Raw genomic sequence first — 21,698 nt, 5'->3', positions numbered from 1 at the left:
TTTTATCTTCCTGTTTTCTGGCATTTGGGGGAAAGTACCATCAGTCAAGGGAACTGCTAGTGACAAATAGTGTTTCTGGCTCATGAGTTTGCATAAGTATTTGCTTCCTCCCTTTATTCACACAGTTTACAAAATCCTTGCCTCTCATCATTGCTGGGTAAAATCAAATGAACCTCAATTTGTAGTGCGGTTCACAGTTGGTTTTGTCTAGATTGCACTGACCAGCCATGCAAAGCTCTACCATTTTAAGAGAATAAAGGAAGGTTTATGCTACAAAACCAATATAAATCATTTGCATCTTCCCCATGTATTGCCATCAGTGCACATTCTACGTGAAAGGAGCTTCAGTTAGCAAAATGGTAAGATAGCAGATTTTAGCACGATTCAGACTAATCGTGTTTTTCACTAGTTGTGCATGGAAGTTGTCACCAGTTGTGCTTTAAAACTGTCAACAAAACCAAATGGTTTTTGTGTGCTTGCATGAGGCAGTGTGTGAGGACTGCAGTGAGGAGACTGAACTGTAATGTGCTATGTGCTGAACTTTGAATGTCTGCCTTCTGTTTTTACTATTAATATAGAATCCTATCAGCATAACTAATGACTTTTTTGTATTTTTGCAAGTTGCTAAATATTCATGCTATAATGACTTGAAGGAAGAATGCTCTATGGCATGTTAACTAAAATAACTGGGGATGAAATCAGAGGAATAGAGTGGGGAGAGGGGGAAGAAGAAGAAATGCCAAAGAAAAGTCAGAGACTCTAATTTGAATTTATTTTGCTAGACAACATCCACAGATCATTTTTGTCAACAGAAAATTACACTGAATCAAATAACATGAGTATCATGCAAAACATAAAGACCAGCCACTGCCACCATGATGCTATTTTGATGAACATGCAATTAAAGTATAAAAAAAATCCACTGTACTGCTTTGTCTTTTTCTGTGCATTCATCCTTCTTATTGGTTGGGGCTTTTTTGTTTTGTTTTGTTTTGTAGATATTACCACAGGAAGTTCTCTAGTGTGCTAAGAGCTGGAACAGACTGGACAGCCTGACAGATAATAGCTTTTAAAGACCCATAAAATAATTGGAGGGGTGCAAAACTGCTTGCTCTGTGGCACTGACACGCTCTGGTGATTTCACTTTCCACTCCTGACTGAGCCTTTTCCTTCATCATGCAATGTCAGCAATGCAAACCGTGGAAACCACTCTTGCCTTGCTCTTTACAAGCAAGCGGTCAGGCCCTCAAACACTGAATTGGTAATGAAAAACACGAGTAGATAGTAGAGAGAAGGAAGTAGCTCAATATAACCTTTACAGTTCTGCAGCCCTGGGTCAACTTTGTGTTTGGGCATTGGTCCAAAGAGGCCTATACATCTCTTATTAATTTCTTTTTCTTTCTTTCTTTCTTTTTTTCCACTCTAACAACTTTTGCTCAAGCAGCCAAAGTTTATGACAATGAATACACTGGCCTCATATCACAAAATACCTTCCTATTCTGGTAGACATTGTCTGTTCAGCTTTAAACCCACAACTTTGCTCCGGCTGCTTAATGCAAGGTGTTCACACAGGGAAAGAACCTGGCTGAAGAAGAGCTAGGAGGGGACGGTAGATGTTTTACTGAACTAATGTTACTCACCCTAAGCTGACCTTGAATATTTTCCAAGTGCAGCAATTTGCGTTAGACTACACTCAATTTGGCAAGGTAATTGGAAGGCAGCTATATCTTATGAATCATTTAGAGTTTCAGCTAGGTCACTTTAGCTTACAGGGCACTTGAAGTTGTGGTTTATCAATTCATACGGTTGTGTTACCTAATTTAATATGTGTCTGTGGAAGAAATGGGTTTTAATGTGTTTGATTCACTCAGAAATGAACTGTACTGATAAATAATTTTATTTTGTAGAAATTGCTCCATTGCTCTGGTATTGAGAAGCTGAAATCAGACACTCCAACACCAATTAAGTTCTTGGTAAAATGGTGTACTTAATAAAAAGTTGAGCCAAGAGGAAGAAAATACATTTCTGCTAGTGCAAAAGGATGAGGATCTACTTACCAGCACAGTCACCACACGCAGAACCACTCCTCGCATGTTATTCTCCAACTTTCTGTCTGTTAGTGACCCATTCAGACCAGTGATGGGATTCCAGCAGCCGAGCTGAAAGAGAAAATAGAAATGATTTCCTCTTTGCTCATAAAACTTTGCCAGTCGTTCCTCTTAGGTGGCTTTAAGCAGGAAGGTACCAAATAAACAGCACCTTCTGGAATCAATGGGATGGAAAGTGAGGGAAGGGCTTGCTCACAGATTCATCTTTAAATTGCAAATGAAGCAATTAGGGATATCAGTCTGAGCTTTTAAATACCAGTGTGCAATGGATGACAGCATCCAGAGTTTGGGGGTATGTGTTTTGCTTTAGAAGAGCTCAGGGAGGACTTTTATGTTAATGAAAACCATATTAAAAGTAGTATGGCTGTAACAACACTTCTACCTTACTTTCAGTAATACACTACGTCCTGGTTTTGGCTGGGATAGAGTTAACTGTCTTCCTAGTAGCTGGCATAGTGCTATGATTTGGATTCAGTATGAGAAGAGTGTTGATAACAGACTGATGTTTTCAGTTGTTGCTAAGTGGTGTTTAGACTAAGTCAAGGATTTTGCAGCTTCTTGTGCCCAGCCAGCAAGAAGGCTGGAGAGGCACAAGAAGTTGGGAGGGGACACAGCCAGGACAGATGACCCAAAACTGGCCAGAGAGGTATTCCATACTATGTGATGTCATGCCCAGTATATAAACTGGGGGGAGCTGGCCTGGGAGGATCGCTGCTTGGGAACCGATGGCATTAGTCAGTGAGTGTGAGCAGTTGCATTGTGCATCACTTGTTTTGTATATTCCAATTCTTTTATTATTATTATTTTTGCCATTTTATTATCGTCATTATTATCATTATTAGTTTCTTCCTTTCTGTCCTATTAAACTGTTCTTACCTTAACCCACAAGTTTTACTTTTTTTCCCCCCAATTCTCTCCCCCATCCCATGGGGGGGAAGAGTGAGGGTGAAGTGAGTGTGCAGCTGCATGGTGCTTAGCTGCTGGCTGGGGTTAAACCACAACACACTAACTGGAGAAATAATAGCTACCATCATTTTAGCACGCTGTCTGCTCCAGCCCATCCTTCCTAGCAGAACTCTGATGAAAGGAATTACACTAGTTTTAATTAAAGCTTATACTACTCATTGACAATGAAACATCAGTGATTTTTAGCCAGGTTAAAAATCACTTTTAAAGATGATTGAGGAAAAGACCATTGGATAGGCATATCACAGTATTGAGAAAGGACTGCAACAGATAATGCAGAAAAAGGAATTCAGCTGTGAGATGCTTTGCATTGGTGTTATCATATTTCTTGGACTTTTACGGACAGAAGCTTTTTCCCAGGGATCTCTCTAGGACTAAATGCCCTTCAACCTGAATTTAGTAGATATTGACCTGTAATTTAGCTTCTCTGAAAATATAACTTGTGTACATTTTTACACCATGGTAGATGCTTTTCTTGGGTACAGAGAAACAGACCGACCAACCAACCACTCATCCCTTAGCATCACATATAAACATTACTGGTTTCATTTTTGTAATTCATTACCACATTCATCTGGCTTGTGCAATTACTGGTGTTAAATCCAAAACCCAACAAAAGGTCAATCACGGACTTCAGAGGACTTTGGAGTAGAGTCTCAATTATGGCATGTAAGCTAATTGCCTATGTAAACCTGTTATACAAAGGTGTTGGCACCTGCAGATACCAGTTCTTGCTCTGAATTGCCTTCTCCATGGACTGTGCCTGAAATCTATAGAGGGATGCTCATCTTCCGACTTGGATAGCTAACAAGCCTCTAAACTCAGGTGGTTTTCATACCCCTATTTAAAGGCACAAAAGGTCATGCTCTGACAAAATCAAGATTAACGTCAGTAGGTTACTGCTGGGCCCAGTGGCCTCTACTAAGACTAGTCTCTCAGAGAATTCAGCCCTATAATCTATGAGAAATATCAACTGTAAAACATGCAAAACGTTATTGTACTTTAACACAGTCACAGAAATGGCAGGGTGCCTGAACCAGCTGAAGGGGTCTGTGAAAGAATGGGAGTAGCTTTGCTGACTGTGATTGAACACAAATTTACAGAAAACATTATTTTCAGTCCTTCATGGGAAAAGCCCTTGTATGTGTGTTTCATAGATCTTTCAAAGTGAGACAGAAAACAAGGAACAAACTCCGAGTACACACATTTAACAATTTAAGAAGTGGACCGTTTGAAATATTTGTTTTCTTCATTACACCCACTAGGCTACTTTAGAGCAACTTCTAAATGATTTAATTTCAATATATTCATATCAATTCTTGGAAGATGCCTCCTTAAGAAACGGGTGCCTCAAAAACTAAAAAACCCAAACCTTTCTGCAATGATATAGAGGTTAGGTTTGACTCGATGATCTTAAAGGTCTTTTCCAACCTAAATGATTCTGTTTCCTAATAGAAGATGGCCTTAAAGCAATGTAGTCACTCCTCTCTGCCATTTTCAGAAGTGCTCAGAGCTGTCCTAATTCTTGCTACTTTGAAGTTAAGGTTATACTATTGTCAGGGAATGAGCAAGGGTAATGCTGAGCATACTTTTAATCTCAAGTAATAACTAAATCAAGGATCTACTGGATTCAGAACTCCAGCAGAAATCATTGGAAGTAGCAATAGGATATGAGGAGGAACTAAAGTATGAGGCATCATCTCTTCCAATTCCTTGTCTGTCCAATAGCTATTTCTAAATAAAAGCATGAACTATTACAGCTTGTTTCCCTCACTTCATGTTCCCATCTGATCACAAAGACCAACAAGAGATTATAGTAGCCATCTCTGCTTCTTCTATACCTCCATAGCATGTCTAGCTGTTCACAGCAGTATGGATGGACTGCTGGCACATTCCAGGTCCTCATCACTCCTCTGGCAAAGCCCTCCAACACTCTGAGCTGAATAATCTACTTGCTGATGTGTGTTACCTGTAACAATGCAGTGAAATGTAGTGAATGTATTTGAAGTGTGTGTACTGTACACTGTATGTAATAAACCACTGCCATCCTACAAAGAAAAGCATTCGATAGTCTACATTTTCTGTACTAAAAATATTGAAAACAGCACTGAATTGAGAACAGAAGTGCATTAAATTAATTCCACAATTGTCATTCTTAGTCACATAAAGAAACTAATTAGAACTTAGATCCACTTAGCATATCCAAATGTGTTGGAAGCATAATTACCACTGAAACCATACTGCTTTTGACAGATTCAAAACCCTAGGAAGTTATTGAAAAGCCTTTGTATCCTTTTGATGTTAAAGTCCATTTTTAATTATGTACATTAATGTGCACATATTTATATAATTAACTTTTTAGCCCGACCCGTTCTACCTTTTAAGGAAAAAAAACCCACAACATAACTGACTCCTGGATATTTAGCATAGCACTAATTCTCCTTCAAAAAGGCAGATTTTATTTTCAATTACTGTGCATTTAATTTTCAATTCAATTGTACCTTTATGTAGCACAGCCATGGCGAAGACAAATGTGCAGTGCCTTGTCAATAAAGTTCAAATTGATTTTGAGTGGGAGCTGCTTACTGTTATTAGGTGAAAACAAATCAACACTTATTGATGACAATTTGAGCCTGTCATTGAAGCAAGCAGCAAATGTAACTTGCTGAAACAGCAAGATGGTGGTGGTATGAAGCTACCTTTTCAGCTCTATCTCTCGCTTAACTGCTTCTGCAATGCATTTGTTGCTTCTGCAGTTACTTCCTTTTTCTTTTGTTCTGTCTCTGATAGTTGAAATGAGAGAATAGATCAGGCAATAACAGAATCTCACATTAATTCTGGTTGATTTGTGTAGAACAATATGGGGGCTAGAAACTCTCTATTGAGCACAGTACTTGTCATCTTCATACCATATGAATTTTGTCATTTATAGTGCTTGGTACTTCAGTTGCAGTTTCTTTTATTTATTCTAATGACAGCATTCACTTTGCTACATTCAGTTATAAAATGATGAAGATGGAAAAGTTGTCAATGTTCTGCTTCCTTTTATATCAAATTTACAATCTCTTACTGATCATCCCACCTCCCAGCTTGTTATCCCCTTTATCATCATAATTAGAATGTTTTTTTCTCTCATGTTTTTGTGGCAGAGCCGAAAATTGATCTCCCTTCTTCATTAGAAATTTTTGCCTATGTGAACTATGCGTTATGGAAGGTCTGTAATTTGTATACCAATATTAAAACAGGCAAAACCTATCCTATGTATATCTGCAATTTCAAGACACTGATTTATAAGGAACTTGGAACACTAAAATCTATAATGCTTTTACGACAGCTTACAGCCAGATTTTCTCCCCTACTTCCTATGAAATCAGTGAATTCCGCTGGATACCTGAGAACTTTCACTTTTTTTCTGGCAGAGTAAAATGCAGATTAAAACTGTCAATTAATTGAGAAAAACACATTGGCCTGGTGTGAAAGCAGTTGAGGACAACCAAAGAAAATAAATAAAACCAGAATACTGATATGAATGCATTACTTAAGTGCTTGTCACTACAGGAGAGTGTATAGTGTTCTGTTACTCCAATTAATATAGAAAATATAAAGGAACCAGTTCATCCAGCACTGCTGTGCAACCACCTCTGACCTCAGACTGCATCACAGAAAAACTACAAAACAGTCAAGAGCAGAAAACAGTCTAGAGAAGCTGCAAGGGAAATCTGAAAGATAAAGCACCACTACATCTGCAACTGGAATGGATCAGGACACCAGGATTTCTTTCACTCCTCTTTCCTTTATTTTCCTGGCAATTAAAGAAAAAGAAAAGAAAAAAGAAAAAAGAACTAGAAAAAAAAGAAAAAAGAAAAAAGAAAGTAAAAAAGAAGGAAAAAAAAACCAAAACCAAACGAAAAAATGAACAAGATCTTGGTTTTACTACAGACAGCTTGACAAAACATTTCCAGTGGAAATGCCCGCCACAGAGCACTGTTGAGGAACCACTCTATCAGCAGCTCATAAGAGAGCCGGTCACCCACAGAAATATGAGCCTTCTCGCCTGCAGTACCCATATGTTCTTCAGAAACTCCCTTCTCAATTTTCATCCAGGTCCAACCTGCTTCAGGAACTGACTTTTTCCAAGATAGGACTTCAACAGAAGAAAAGTGCATTAACAATGCCCTTCTTGATTCCAAAGCATAATAAATTCACACAACTGGAAAAAACATCATGAAGCTGTCATGGAACAGCACTCAGCTAGGAGATTCTAACTCCCAGGTGTGCTAGGAAGACTCAAAATGGGATACACACACACACACAAAAAAAAAAAAAAAAAAAAAAAAAAAGAAAAAGGTTTTTTTTGTGATGCATGGATTCAGCTTTTACAAAATTTGCTAGGACACCAGTTTAGACAAAATTCAAGCCTGGCAACATAGAAATAGTTTTGCACAGAGTATTCCTGATGCCTCTTGTCAGCTGTTGTTTAATACATCTGACAGTGACTGGGAAATCAGAGACTAAATCCTATAGATGAAAGACTATGTCTCACAGAAGAAACACCAGAAAAGATATGTTTCAGTTGTCATTCTGATACTGTCAGTTATGTAAAATTTAGTCGGACACTCTGTCACCTGGTTAAAGAATCCTTTCAGTTCAGCTCCCTAGCCAGCACCCAACAGTTGGTCAACCAAATCTGCAAAACGTCTGATGGCCAGGGGTTAACCAAGGGCCTTTGTACTCCTGGGCTTGATTAAAGAAACAAGGATTAGTTTTGCTCTTCACAGCAATTTCCTAATATGATTGGTTAGCAGGAAAGCTTTCTGTGTTTAACTTCTCCCTTCACTGGAGATTAGGCAATAGTCAGCAAACAATAAGTTGTTAAAATCAATAGAAAATACTGTGTTCAACAAATTGGATAATGTATAGCGGCACTTGTTTCTCCTCCATTCTGTGTGCTGAAACCTATATAGTTCTGTGCATTCAGTTAATTATTTTGTACAGTATGTTTTATTGCTTTAATTTGTCTCTGGACAAGAAGGAATGACCTGCCCCTGGACTCTGTTATTTTCAAGCTATGTTAGGAAATGTGAATACCCAAGTTTAGTTTTATATCCAGTGGCTTAAGGATTATAATCGCAGCAGTCAAGGTGGTCTATTTGTTTTATTAACTGATCATAGACACAAGTGCAATAACCCAAGTAAGAATTTCCTTCCTCGAAGCCAAAGCACATGGCAGAATAATGCTGCACACAGTTAATAAAATGTTTTGCTTTGGGGACTGCCCAAATATCCTTTTCATATTGAATTGAAATAAAGAAGCTAATGGAAAGTTACCTGCTGGTAACCTGCTGTTTGTTTGCCTACCAGCTCTCAACTCAATATTTTCTCAAGGACTCATGCACCCAAATTGGTGCCAGAAGTTATAATTGGATGTTTTAGACCACTGACAAATGTTGAATATATGGGAAAAAACCATAGACTGCATAGCTGCTCTCACACTGCGTGTTCCACTCATGAAGCTCATGCTAAGCACTTAGGCCAAGCTTCCAGATGAACTCTAATGGTATGATTTTTGGAAAGTATAGTAAATCACCACATCTCAAAGATAATGAACCATGTCCCCAAGTCAGTGGTGTTTTTTAATGGTCCCTCACTTTTTTCCCCCTTCATCTCTACCTTACTTTCTCTATTACTGCTTTCCCTTTCATTTGAAATTTGGTGGTTTTAATCTATCATTTCCCACTTCTAAGTGTCTTCTCTTTTATCTTCGGAAAACACCCTTTTTTCCTTCTTTAGTCCTGTCTGTGAATTCAGTACTCCCAGTGGTTCCCTAACCTGTGGTTATCTTGCTCTCTCCTACATTGCAATGCCTTTTGCCATTTCTCTGTGTACTTTCAGCATACTTTCTTTCCTCTTTGCTTTTCTTTCCTTTGATCTTCCCTGCTGTTTCCTATGCCTTTTTCCTGTCTTGCTCTTTTAGTTTAGGGTTTGGGTTGGTAAAGGGACCTTACTTCTCACTTCATCCAGCTTTGACTCATCTTTCAAATCACTTTGGGTCCTTTCTCCTTAGCCCTTGGATTGCCTTTTCTCTCACACAGTTCTCTATGGAAACTTTCCCTCAACTCCTCCCTCTCCTCTTGTGTTGTGAGGGAGATGGGACTTACCAAAATACATTACCGTATGGCCCTGCTTCTCTTGCTTTCACCTTTCATATTCTTTTCACTCCTGTCCCCTGAAATCCTTAACACAACTCTGAAGAAAAGACCCAGACAAGGATATTAATGAGCTGGATGGTGTCTCTTTCCCAGTGCCTCCATATTTCAATTAAGTCAAATACTCAGAAAACCCTGTTCTTTGACCCAATACAGACATCACCCCTTTGCCATTTGGTGACTTCACTGTGGATCGCTGTGCACAAAAAGCTCCCCTGGGAATCCCGGTGGTGCTCGGGGGTTGTGTGGCAGCAAGCATTCACAGGGAAAGTATCGGTCCTTCTTCATTCCTTCTGTACCACAACCCAGAGCACAGAGAAAGCACAGGCATGCAGGCTACTGGCATGTTCTGGCATTGCTTAAATGCCAAAATGACCTTTGCGACGAGGCAGGTTTTGTCCTCCTTTTGCTGAAAATTGAGGTAAGAGTGTAACAGCTGACAAGAGCATGTTGCTGGTGGCTGGCAGTTTTGGTCAACAGCTATACGGAGGCCAGTAACCACCCAAGATGAGTAACACACTTGCCTTTCAGACTTTATGATTCGACCTGACTTGGCCATATATCACCCAGAATACACTGCAAACAACAGGAAGTTGGGAAGGAAAAAAGGAGTTTCACTGAAGACAGATATTGGTTATTAAGTCTAACATCTACTTTTATGATTTTTTTTAACAGTATATTTTACTGTCTAGAGGCTGTGTTATCACCTTGTGGTTTATCAGGTGATGTAAATAAATTAACTTAAAATAACATAAATAACATAACATAAACTCTTCCTCCTCCAAAAAAAGAGAAAGTAATAATCTTTCCCCAAAACACACATACACACACTTTCTTTTTTCTTCAGAAGGCAACCCCCCCTTTAGACTATCAAAGTTCTTCATACTGCCAGAGTAAAACTCATTAATATCGCTTCTATTTTACACTGAAAGCTTGCTCACTGATGTCTGAATTATTCCAGAGAAATTGGTAATACCAAGTAAGTTCAGATTTGTGTGTAAATACAGTCACTTTGATTTTTAATTGCAAATCCTTGTCTCCTTTCTCATTAAGCATATTAAGAGTTTAAAAGGATCTCTTTTATCTAAATCATGTAAGGTCTGGAAAAAAATACTTTAAAAATCAGGGTTTATAATTGAATTTGGTCCATTTTGTGCTGGGACACCACTGCATCTTTATGACACCAAAGAGCAGAATATTTGAAGTTACTACTCCAGCTTGTATTAGATCACAATATATAAGGTTTTTGTATCATAGTAAAACCTTTGGTCAAACCTGATCAGTGACAAACAATGAGAAAATATTGTTTTCCACTGGGTTGCATGGAACCTCTCTACAGGTAGCAAGAAAACATGCGTGGCACATTTCAGCTTCTCATCAGTTCCCTGGGAGTATATGAGTATTCTTCAATAGACTCCCAACTTTCCCTTCAGCTTAGTAAGGTGCTTTTTGGGGATTTGATTTTTCAGAAAGGGTTTGACAAAGTGGAACGTCAACACAAACCGTTTGCACTGTTGCAGGGCTCAAAAATTCTGGGGGCAGCGTTCCAGAAATAAATCAAAACTGTAACAGCATAGAACAAACCCAGCACTGTTTCACTTGGAGAGAAGTGGGTTTACGGAGCAGGACTCTGAACAAACCAAGTCCAATAAACCACATAAGTGAATCCTTCAGAGTAGAATAAATTGGCCTATGCTGAACACCCTGCTTCTGCAGCAGACTGCTGCCAGTGCTGAGTTACTTGGGTACATCCACACACACTGCATTGCAGTCAGCTCTGTGAGCAAGCATGCTGAGAAGCACCTTGGCTTTTTTTCCGCAATGCAAATCTCCCCCTGAATATAACCACAGAATTAGCAGTCCAGGAATCAGTTCTGGAAGTAAATCCACACAGAGAATTGTGTATTAGCTTCATCAGTCTCCAAGCTGGGAAGAAAAAGAAAGGCTGTTGTCTAGTTCCAGCCCAGGAGCTGCAGTAGTAGAGCAGTAGTACAAAAGAAATCTGTACTTCTTTTAAAGGAAGCTGACAAGGAATGCTGTGTTTAGGTACACGTGGGGCACAGTGAGGCTACAAAACATCTGGACTAACCTCAGTGGCACCTCTTTAGCCCTATTTTTGAAGTGTAAGCAGAATTATTACACCACCACTTGCACAAAAATGCATCAATGAACTCTACATGCGGTTATCTTTTCATATGAAGCACAATGTTATGAAGCATACTTTTTTTCAGGTATAACATATGGGAATCTCCCTTTTTCTTTGACAGGCTAAAGGACTTTAAATGAAGCAATACTCCACCACTACTTACTCAAAAGTAGATGTATTTATTTATTTAGCAACTAAATGCTCCTTGAGCAGTACTGCTGCTGTGGTTTTCCTTATGCATGAAACAGAAGAGTTGCATTCACAGCACTTGGGTAAAGGGTGGGAAATGTTCCTAGGATGCACATACCATGGAAATACATGTTCTGAAAACCTCTGAAAGAGGACACCCTAATTTTTAAATATATACTTACACTTAGCATGTTTGGCATTGCTACATAATTCTTAACTTCAGCATGAAACAGAGAATAAGAAACAGAAAAATATATCCCTGCCTTACTCAAGGCACTGATATACTGGCGTGAAAACACTCCTTCCAAATACCGGATGCAAAGTCAAAGAGAGGCACATGTGATAAGATACTATTTTTATCCCAAAGAATGTGGGTCCCTGTCTCCTCAGACAGGTTCAGCCTCTCATCATCAACATGAGAGGCAAAGGAATTAGTATGGAGGTAGTGTGAGAACATGCACCACTGTTCAGTACAGATGATATATGTATCTTAAAGCATATTTGTACATGTCTAGAAGCTGTTCAAACTTACACAACAAAGTAGCTTACACTCTGTTTTTCAGCACAGAAGAATTTGCCAGCTCCTTCTTAAATGTAGTACAAAGAAAGAAAGATCTGATAAGAGCTTCTCCTATTCATCCCTGCCAGTGCAACATGCTTCCCAGGCACAGGGGCTGTTCACAAAGCATCAACACCAACGACAAAAAAAAAAAAAAAAAAGATTAAAAAAAAATGCTGATGGAGCATGAGAAATTCACATGAAAGGCCAGTTTAACTCATTTCCATTTCATATATGCATATGTGAAGGCACTCCTGAGAGTGCCTAAAGAATGGAGACCTTTGGTGAAAAGGGGAAAACCAAACCAAGTTGTTACTCAAATATTGCCTTCAAGTTTCTCACTACAGAGAAGCTAACATGACAATGCAGCAAGCATAGCACTAGATGATAAACTGCTTTCCGTTGATTCTCCAGATTCCCGTGACGCTTAAATGGGAAATACAGAGATTGAAACAATCTTTGCTTAAACATAGATCAATACTCCATTCCTAAAATCCAGGATTTATTCTCAGTGTTGGCAGAAAAAAAAAGAGGCTTGCTAAGTTGAATATGTCACAGACTTACTAGCTTGATGCTGGCTAGTAAATCAAAGCAGCATTTTGTCACTGATATGTTAGAAAATATTATTCCAGTATAACCGACACTCACAGGGTGTATGGCTAGAGTGTCACCAGTTTTCAGTGCATTACGGAGCAGATATTACAAGTGATTTACTGGATCATATAGTTTTGAGAGTTTGGTAGTAAAGATAATAAGGTTGTGGGATGTTTTTTTCCACTCCCTCAGCACAGAGCAGCTTTCTTAGGAATCAGAACTGACAGTGAAGAAATAAAAAAATTTAGCACAGCAGTGACCAAGCAGAGTATCAGTACCAAGCAACAGCTGAGAAGAAGCAACAGCTTCTTCTGACGGCTGTTTTTGGACCATGAGGCTTGGAGCAGTGAAGAACAGAAAGGTCAAGAGTGAATTTGAGGAGAAGGTTGTGGCCAACAACCTGGATTACAAAAGGGAACTTCTTTCCACTAAATACAACTGCAGTGGGAGCAGATGTGTTCACCTAGAGTCCTAAAGAGCAGCACAGGGGCCAGGAGCACCGAGCACTGGGAAGTCTTTGAAGAACTAGGTCACGGTCTATCTCACACCAGGAGTCCCTCTCTCCATGGGGTCCAGATTATCCTTTCTAAGATTTTTGTTTCCAGATGATCTAGCCTTAGTTCCAAAGCACAGGCCTTTTTAGCTTAATAAACTGTTACTGAAATTATTTCTGTGCTAGAGGCCCTGACAGAACTGCTACACTGATAACCAAATATTATACTGATAATGATCAAAAGCAATTTCCTCTCTAACTACCAGCACTATAAACTCATCTTCAGCACAGACAATACATTCAGCTGCTTTCCTTTCTATATACCACAGGACATCTGCTACCTCATTATGTAGCAGAAAGGCTGTCCCTAAGACAGCCAGACCTGTGCTTCTACAGCCTTCTGATGATGACCTCAATGACACTTCAGAGGTATCATCATCTGACCACCAGGAAAAATGTAATTCTGATAGCTGGTGGTGATGTTGCACAGCAATCACAGCTGAGTGTCAGACTGTACAAAACCTGTTTAAAATGTTTATGTTATACTTGTGCATTACACAACATACACAGTTTAAAGCAAGTTTGGTGTCCACTGTATTCACTACTAATCAGTTCTCCACAGAAGAATACCTAAACCCTAGCAGGATTTGTTAGTAGCTAGTTCAGTAGAGCCACATACAGGAGTGGGTGCTTCTGTATTAGAGAAACAGAGGCATGAGTGAGCATAAATTTCATATGCTGCAGTAAGGGTGGGAAAAAAGGTTGCCTATTAAAGAAGGGCTCAGATGAGTAGTATAACATTTTGTAAAAAAGTGAAACATTTCTATATGTCTATTATTTACTACTGAAAATTTTAAAAAGCACCACAATAAAATAGCATTACAAAGGCAGGCTATGACTCTCTCTCTGGTGCATAAAAACCTACTCTGACAATTAGACACAAAGTTTCTAAGAAGTCTCTGAAAAGTGCTAACAAAACAAAAAAAATCACCTTTTTTGCTTTACCATCAGTTGGACAAAACTGGAAGGTTAAAGAATTTGGGGAAGGAAAAAGCTGAGTTTTGCCCATTAAGACAAAACAGTTTTAGTAGATTGCTCTGGAGAACCTGAATGGCTGACAGTGTGAGTGATTTTACAAAGTCATTGCTCCATACAGTGCAAGTATTTGCCCTTATTATGGTAAATAAGCTTGTCAGAACAATCTACATATCATGAACACTTAAATGGCAAATTATATGTAGTAGAATACCTGAAGGCTTAAAGTATCCTTGTGGAAAATAGTAAACCATTAGTTTAAAAGATGAATTGACACTTCTAATAAGCCCTCTCTAGAATAGCTGAATCAGAAAAATACATTTTTATTACAAGTGAAAATCACTCCTTTAATGACACTGGAATTTGCCACAAAAATAAATTAGCAATATATCTTTAGTAATTAAAACTACAAAACACAATATAAATTTATCTTGCAAAGGATGGGAATTATATTTGCTAGTACACTATATTTCCACAAGAGATCCTGTTTAGCATACACAACGTTGAAATTGTGTAAAGAAACTAAGAACTTTAAGCCACTGAGATTTTTCTTAGTTTAAAATTGCAAAGAACCTTCTAAGAACATATTGTGGCATATATGGCAGTGATTATTTAACCAGCTAAGTAGTTATACTGTGCTCATCACTACAGCGTTTCTAGGATTTAATTTTAAGGGATAATATGAATTTAAAAATCATGTTTCCATTTGAAAAGATCTACTACTTTTAAGAAGGGAGAAATGTCTATCTTAAAATTATATTAACAAATCAGTAATTGGGCTCAAATTACCTTCTTGAGCACGCTACAGCTACCATACTTGCCGTGATCGCTTGCTGCTTCCCATTTTCAACAGCACCCACTTGATATGACTGTAAACAACATGAGGTAGGAACTACGCATTAGTAACCTATGTAATAGAGCTTTTTACTGTAATCATAATTATCATGAGAGACATAGCCAAAATCAAGTATTTTGTCCTCATTTTTCCCTGAGTTTCAGTTGCACCTTGTTTATGTTGCCTGCCTGATAGCTACCAGGCTGTTTCTCCTGTATAACCAATTATTGAGGGGTTAGAAATGTCCAAGAATTCTCTCTCTGTATGATCTACCCATGGATATGCCAAAATCACAGCCTTTATGCTATTGCTGATGAAAGTAAGTATGTTAAGCTCCTTCCCAAGAGAAGAGAAAATTTTCTTCAGTTGGTGACTTCAGAAAGGTGACTTAAAAATAATATCCCTCCAAATGTTAGACACAGCGCAGGAACAGAATCCTGGAGTCCTGTTTCTCAACAGGTTGTGGGTACCACTGCATTATCTTCCAATGCACACTTGAAGAATTTCACTGGGATGCTAATTATCTTTCAATCAGTAGGACCCAAGATTAACAGCCACACTAGAGAGGATGTAAATAACTTCAGGGCTAAGCGTACTTGCTTGAAAGCTGACTCTTGTCTGGACTACTCCTGTCTGAGTGTTCATCTCCATTATTGGAGGAACAGTTGTGACAGAGAATTTTACTAGTTTACATAAACTTAGAAAAAAGTCATTATTACTGTAGTTTCAGACTTTAACACAAACTTCCCCTATTTATTTATTTATTTATTTTTAATATCATGTTCTTTTAACATTTCACTCTCAGACTAACCTCCATCTATGCAATCCCAGGTAATATGCTGTAAGTCTGCTACTTCAGGCTAAAGAGAAAAAAAAGTCAAAAGAGCCCATTACATGGTGTGGCATCTATCCATTGTCTAAAACCGAGATGAAGGCTATTAGCCTGTTAGCATTAGTTCTGATTTATACACTTTAGACACTTTCATTAACTGTGTTGACATAGCTATATATTATTCATTTAACCTGCATTTCATTGCACTCCTAATATGCAATCATGTTTTGCAAATGTGAACCTGCATATAAGGCATTCAAGAAAGGCTAGAGTCTTGGCTGGTGTAAGCCAGAGTATTTTAGTGAAAATAAGCCTCACTAGCCTAGTTGAGGATTCAACCCTATCTCCACACCTGCAAATGCAACTATATTTCTTCCTAGAAAAGGACCTGAATATGTCTCCATTTTTAGTACAACACCTGGGATTTATGCTCAGCTCACTTTTCATTGCATTAAAACACTCATTAAAATGAGAATTTGTACTGTTATAGGAAAGGTAAAATGCCTCTATGCAAGATGCACTAAAACTAAGTGAATAATTCATCTACTTTTCATATACAAATTTATTCATGGAATAATATCCTCTAATAGTTCCTGTTATGGAGATTACATGCAGTTTCTACAGAGCATTCAATAATCAGAAAGCTATGCTGGTTCATTTGGCTGGACACATTGCCCTTACAGAACATCTTTGTCTCATGATTGGACTATCAGGTTTCTGGCATGAACATCTGCATTTATCAATTCAATTCTTACCAGTTTAGAACCCATGAAAATACAGACCACATACTTTCTAAAGTAAGCATTAACAGTAACTTAGTGTAAGCATTACACGGCACATGGTAGTCCTACTCTCAGTAATTGTCATTCTGACTTTTTAGCAAATTTAAAATCCTTGAACAATCAAAACTAAGTCCTTAAGCAAACAAGCAGTGGCAAGTCCAAGCCCCTGGCACCCAAACCAGTCTGTCTAGTTGTTTTGTGATTTTTTTTTTTTTTTTAAAGATAGGTTTGAAAACTCAGAGTACTATTAACAATGTATTAAACTGTAATATATTCACTAACGTCCTTCTCCCCCAGCTAATGGGATTCATAATTATCTCACTTCGGTAGCTAAGATAATTTCCTCAATATTTCTTTGCTGTTATTTCTTATATACTATTTCCCTGATGAAAACAAGGTTTAAGCCCCTCCACCAGGTCTATTCCTACCTTTAATGCACTGGCATCTTCTATTCCCATCTCCAGATAGCTATTAGGGTCATATCTCTTTTGAAAAAAATTCTCTAATCAGCCCAGTCTATTTCTGTGCTAATTATTGCTATGCTCAGAATGACTACATTGAACAGATAACCTTAACATATACACATTATTTTGAATTGTGTAGGCTTCTGTCTCCCTGCTCCTATAGAAGTGTCATTGTAGTTCTGCTGGTATAATTCTATGAACAGCCTAGGCTTGTAGAGAGAAGTAATATCTTTTATTAGACCAAGAGATATAGTCAGGGGAGAGAACAAGCTTTGGGCTCAGAAAACTAATGAAAGTCCTCTGAGACAAAAAAGCTTTCTTGTTTTTCCTCCAACTGTATTATTTGGTCTTATAAAAGATATAACCTTTTCCCTATAGGCCTGACTGTCCTTGGTTATAACAGATTACTTACAATGGAGATAGGTCAAAAAGAAGTTGTAGAACAAAAGAAAGTAAACCAAAAAGCCAAAACCACAGCTAGGGAAGGTAAAATCATGGCCTAGATAAATAGCAACTCCTTGCATAGAATAGTCTGCCTGACAGTTCTGAAGATGGTCACTTCAATCTCAATACCATGATAGGATTGCTTGCCAAGACTAGTAACCTCTTGCCCAAAACACAATGATTAGTTTTTTGGAGAGAGTGCACAGGCGGGTTGTTAATTAGCACACTGTCAGCTATCTGCAGAAAGCAGGCAGGAAACTGAATGATGCTCAGGTGAAGCTATGTGCATCTAGATTTAAGGATATGAAGGCACTGAAAGAAGGGCTCCCCATGCATATCCATAGCAACCAGAAGGCTGTGGAAAATACAGGCTTGCTGCTCAATGGGCAGGGGACCTAGAGATGAGAAGCACAGGAACAGCTGAGGAACATGCTTTCTTTGCTGGAATCTTTACCAGCAACGTCTGTTCCTGTGCTTTCCAGCTCCTGCACCTAGTGACAGATTCTGGGGGAATAAACTACCACCTGTGATGCAGGGAAATCAGAGGGGATGCTTAAACAAGCAAATGAGTCCGTGGGACCACACAGGATATATCCAGTAAGGCTTAGGGAGCTGGTGGATGTCACTACAAAACTCTGATGTTTGAAAGGTCATAGTGACTGAAAAAAGGCAAACATCACACCCATCTTCAAAAAGCACAAGAAAGAGGACTCAGTGAAGGAAAGACTATCCAACTTAACCTCAGTTCTTTGAGGGATTATGGAGCAAAGCCTTTTGGGAGGCACTTCCAAAGACACAAACAACAGTGAGGTGCTGAAGAACAGCTGGCAGAGATTTTCCAGTCAAATCATGCCTGATCTGCAGATTGATTTCTGCAGTAAGGAGGACTGGCTTGATGGATGAGGAGATAGCAGTTTGCTTGACTTTAGCAAGGCTTTTGACATGGTCAATATTCTTGTAGCCCGGGCTACATTAGCAAGAGCGTAGCCAGCAGAGAGCTAGGTTTGTTCAGCCAGGATAGGATATGAAGAGGAATCTTACTGCTGCTTATAACTGATGGAGGGGTGGGTTACAGAGAGGATGCAGCCAGACTGCTTGGTGGTGGTGCAGAATAAAAGAATGAAAAGCCACAGTCACAGGTTGGAGCAAAAGCAATTCTTTGCTGTTAGAGCAACCAAACACTGGGAACAGAGGACCCAAAAGGTTTTGCTCAAAAGAAACAGCTTTTGTGTCACTGAAAACCATGATTTTCCCAGGAAAGGAAAACCATTGTAGATGTCATTACTCAAAGGCCATATAATCACCATGGTTAACAAAGCTAAGAATCTGAGGGGGGAAGAAGGGAAGGACATGATCCAGGTTTCCACTCAGACAGCAGTGAGATGCCAGGCATAATCTAAAATAGAAGTGAAGGACAGCCCTTTCCATCTGAAGGTGATGCTCTCTAGGGATGAAGGCAGGACATCCTGTCCATGTGTTTCACAGGCAGATGATGCCTTTGAAATGGGAAAGCAAACTTCTGTAAGTAGAGTGAAGAAAGATGGTGGAGATTTTAAAGCCTCTCCTTTATCCAAGCAATTTCTATCTGTATCTTCCATCCAAACAATCCTCTTTTCCTATAAAATTCTGATTCTTCAAATCCCAGTTTATCAATGAGTCCAGATTGCTTCTTACAGTAGACAACTGCTCCTCTAGCTATCTGCAAATTTTACCAATGATGGTTGTCTAGTTTCTTGAAGAAGGTTGATAAAAATATTTAAAAGGAAAACAAGCCATTTTTCTTGAATATAAAGAGACCTCAGGACTAACAGCAGTTATAATACAGAATCATACCATAAATTGATGTATTACCAGACAGGTATAATAGATGGAGGCTTAAACAGTAATTATTAAGGTCACCCTATGATTTGTGCTATGAAGCATCCTTTTTTCATTTGTTTGATATTGGCAATTTGAAATACATAGGCTGAAGTTTTCCACACCAGATGTCATAACTCATACACATACATAATTTGAATTACAAAAGCTGGTATTCAAATAAATTGGTCATTTTCTTATTTCTGAGTGGTATCCAACCTTGGAAATGCTTTAAAACCTTTTTTTCAAGTGATAATACAGTAGGTAGTGTTTTAGCATAACTTCTATCAAGTTCCCCTCCTACTATTTTTCTGCTTGTTTCACACCTTCTAGCTGGATAAGTTCCAGGTTTTGTCTCTGACTGACATTTAATTTATTTTTTTTAGAACTAGGGCAAAATTTTTCCAACTCTGCGAAAGGAAGATTGCAGGAAAAAAAAGTATCCTCAAAATTAAAAAAACCCTAAAAGTGTCATGACCTACTTTTAATGCTGTCTGGGACAGGAAACTCAGTTCAGCAAGGAAACGAACAGTTTGTGAAAAGTTTGCATATGCTAGCTGAAGCATTTCTGAGACAGACAAACAGCTCCATTCGCTATTTTCACTTTTAAGCTGTCCTACAACTCTGGTGCTAGATCATCTTGGTAAAATCTGCTTTAGACAAATTTTAAAATCTTGCTAATATGCTTTTTCTTGACAGAATGGGACATAACTCTTAATTCATAGCTTAGAACACTAGAATTAGAGCTTTAGATTTTAGCAGGCTCTTCAGAGATTGTTTTCAATCACATCACAAAAGGCATTTTTAAGAGTATGTATCACTAGCATTGAAAACCTGAAATTTCCTGTGGACTTCATGAAGCTGTTTCTGACAGATTAGATAATAGCTTGCTACTAATCAGTCATAAAAAAACTCACAACACTATTTTATGGGTTTGGTTTCTGCCACTTCTTGTTTGATGAAACAATTCTTTGAGGATCGGGAATGGCTGTTTGTTCTTTAAAGCAAAGAGCTCTTTTTTCTTTTTGTTTAGTAGAGCACAGAGTTTTCATGTAAAATAACTAAGGAAAAATGACTCTATGAATAGGACAAAATTGTCTTTTCTAAGGTAGGCTTGACTCAGTGATTTGTAATTTCTCGAGGCATCAGGCTTGCTAGTTTATTCTAATTCAAACTCTCCTACTTTGAAATCAATCATAGGCACATATCATAATTTGAATCAATACCTTAAAAAACACTAGCACACCCTTCCTTAAATGCAGAAAAACAAAAAGATAAAGCAACTTCTGACACTCAAGAAAGAGTACCTTTTCTATTCTTTAGCTAGTACAGAAATCATATTAAAAAAGAATTTTGCAAACAGCTAAGTCTTTCACCCAGGTCCTAAATCAAAGACCCAAGAAACTGGTGAAAGTCTACTGACTACATGCATCTCTGGATCAGTGTGCTCCAGCTTAGATGCTCAGCCCCATTTTTATTTTGCTCTTCTCTAATTCTTAAGGAATGTGGCTGAAAAATTCACTGTGAATAAATTATCTCACGGAATGAACTGCCCCAGTTCCTGGTGATTTGTTCATAGCTTTTAGGTATTGACAGAATTAATCAAAAACAGAATATCACAGAGCCTCAGACCGTCACTTCAGCATTTCACTTTTTTCACTGAATGTCTGAAACTCTTTATCGGATCGTCTAATAGGAAAGGACTCTGTGGCGCATCCTTGGCACAAGTATTTAGCAGAGAATTCCTAGCCAAAGAGGGAAGATGAGCTACGATGAATGACTTCAAGCTGTCCCTGCAGACCGCTGGCTCTGGGCTGTGCCATGGGCCTGGCAACAGCACCAGCATTTCTAGCAGCCCGTGTAGGCTACAAAACTACATGAAATCAAGCGAATATCTGCAAATATTATTTTTGGAGTCATATATTGGTTTTAAACCCTGCATCTCTTACTCCCAGCATTCCTAGACAAAACACATAAGCAAAACCTTCAATGTGTTGTTAGAATTCAGGAAATGAGTTAATAAGCAAAGAGAGTGAAATTCCATAAGAAATAATGGGTGTGCAGTGGGACCACAAAGGATGGGATTAGTTGGAATACAGAAATGCTCTCTCCTGAATTTTTTGTGTTAACAATTTTGTAAAACCTCTAATTATTACAGCACAAGACCTGCAATTCTAAAATCTAGAGC

The 21,698-nt window shown here is 38.4% G+C and overlaps 1 protein-coding gene across 2 annotated transcripts in view; it reads right to left on the bottom strand.

Moving 5' to 3' along the window:
• GRID2 (glutamate receptor, ionotropic, delta 2) overlaps window positions 1-21,698 on the bottom strand; it is a 734,176-nt gene that overhangs the window by 152,040 nt on the left and 560,438 nt on the right. For both annotated transcript variants that reach the window (XM_010586162.1, XM_010586163.1), the window contains one exon: window positions 2,058-2,159. In XM_010586162.1, coding sequence (XP_010584464.1) covers window positions 2,058-2,159 — 102 coding nt within the window. The remainder of the gene's footprint in view (window positions 1-2,057; window positions 2,160-21,698) is intronic.

This window comes from Haliaeetus leucocephalus, unplaced genomic scaffold (assembly GCF_000737465.1).
Source record: "Haliaeetus leucocephalus isolate CR32 unplaced genomic scaffold, Haliaeetus_leucocephalus-4.0 Scaffold140, whole genome shotgun sequence".
NCBI lineage: Eukaryota > Metazoa > Chordata > Aves > Accipitriformes > Accipitridae > Haliaeetus > Haliaeetus leucocephalus.
Note: the sequence above shows the minus strand (reverse complement) of the source record. Positions and strands in the feature narration are given on the sequence as shown.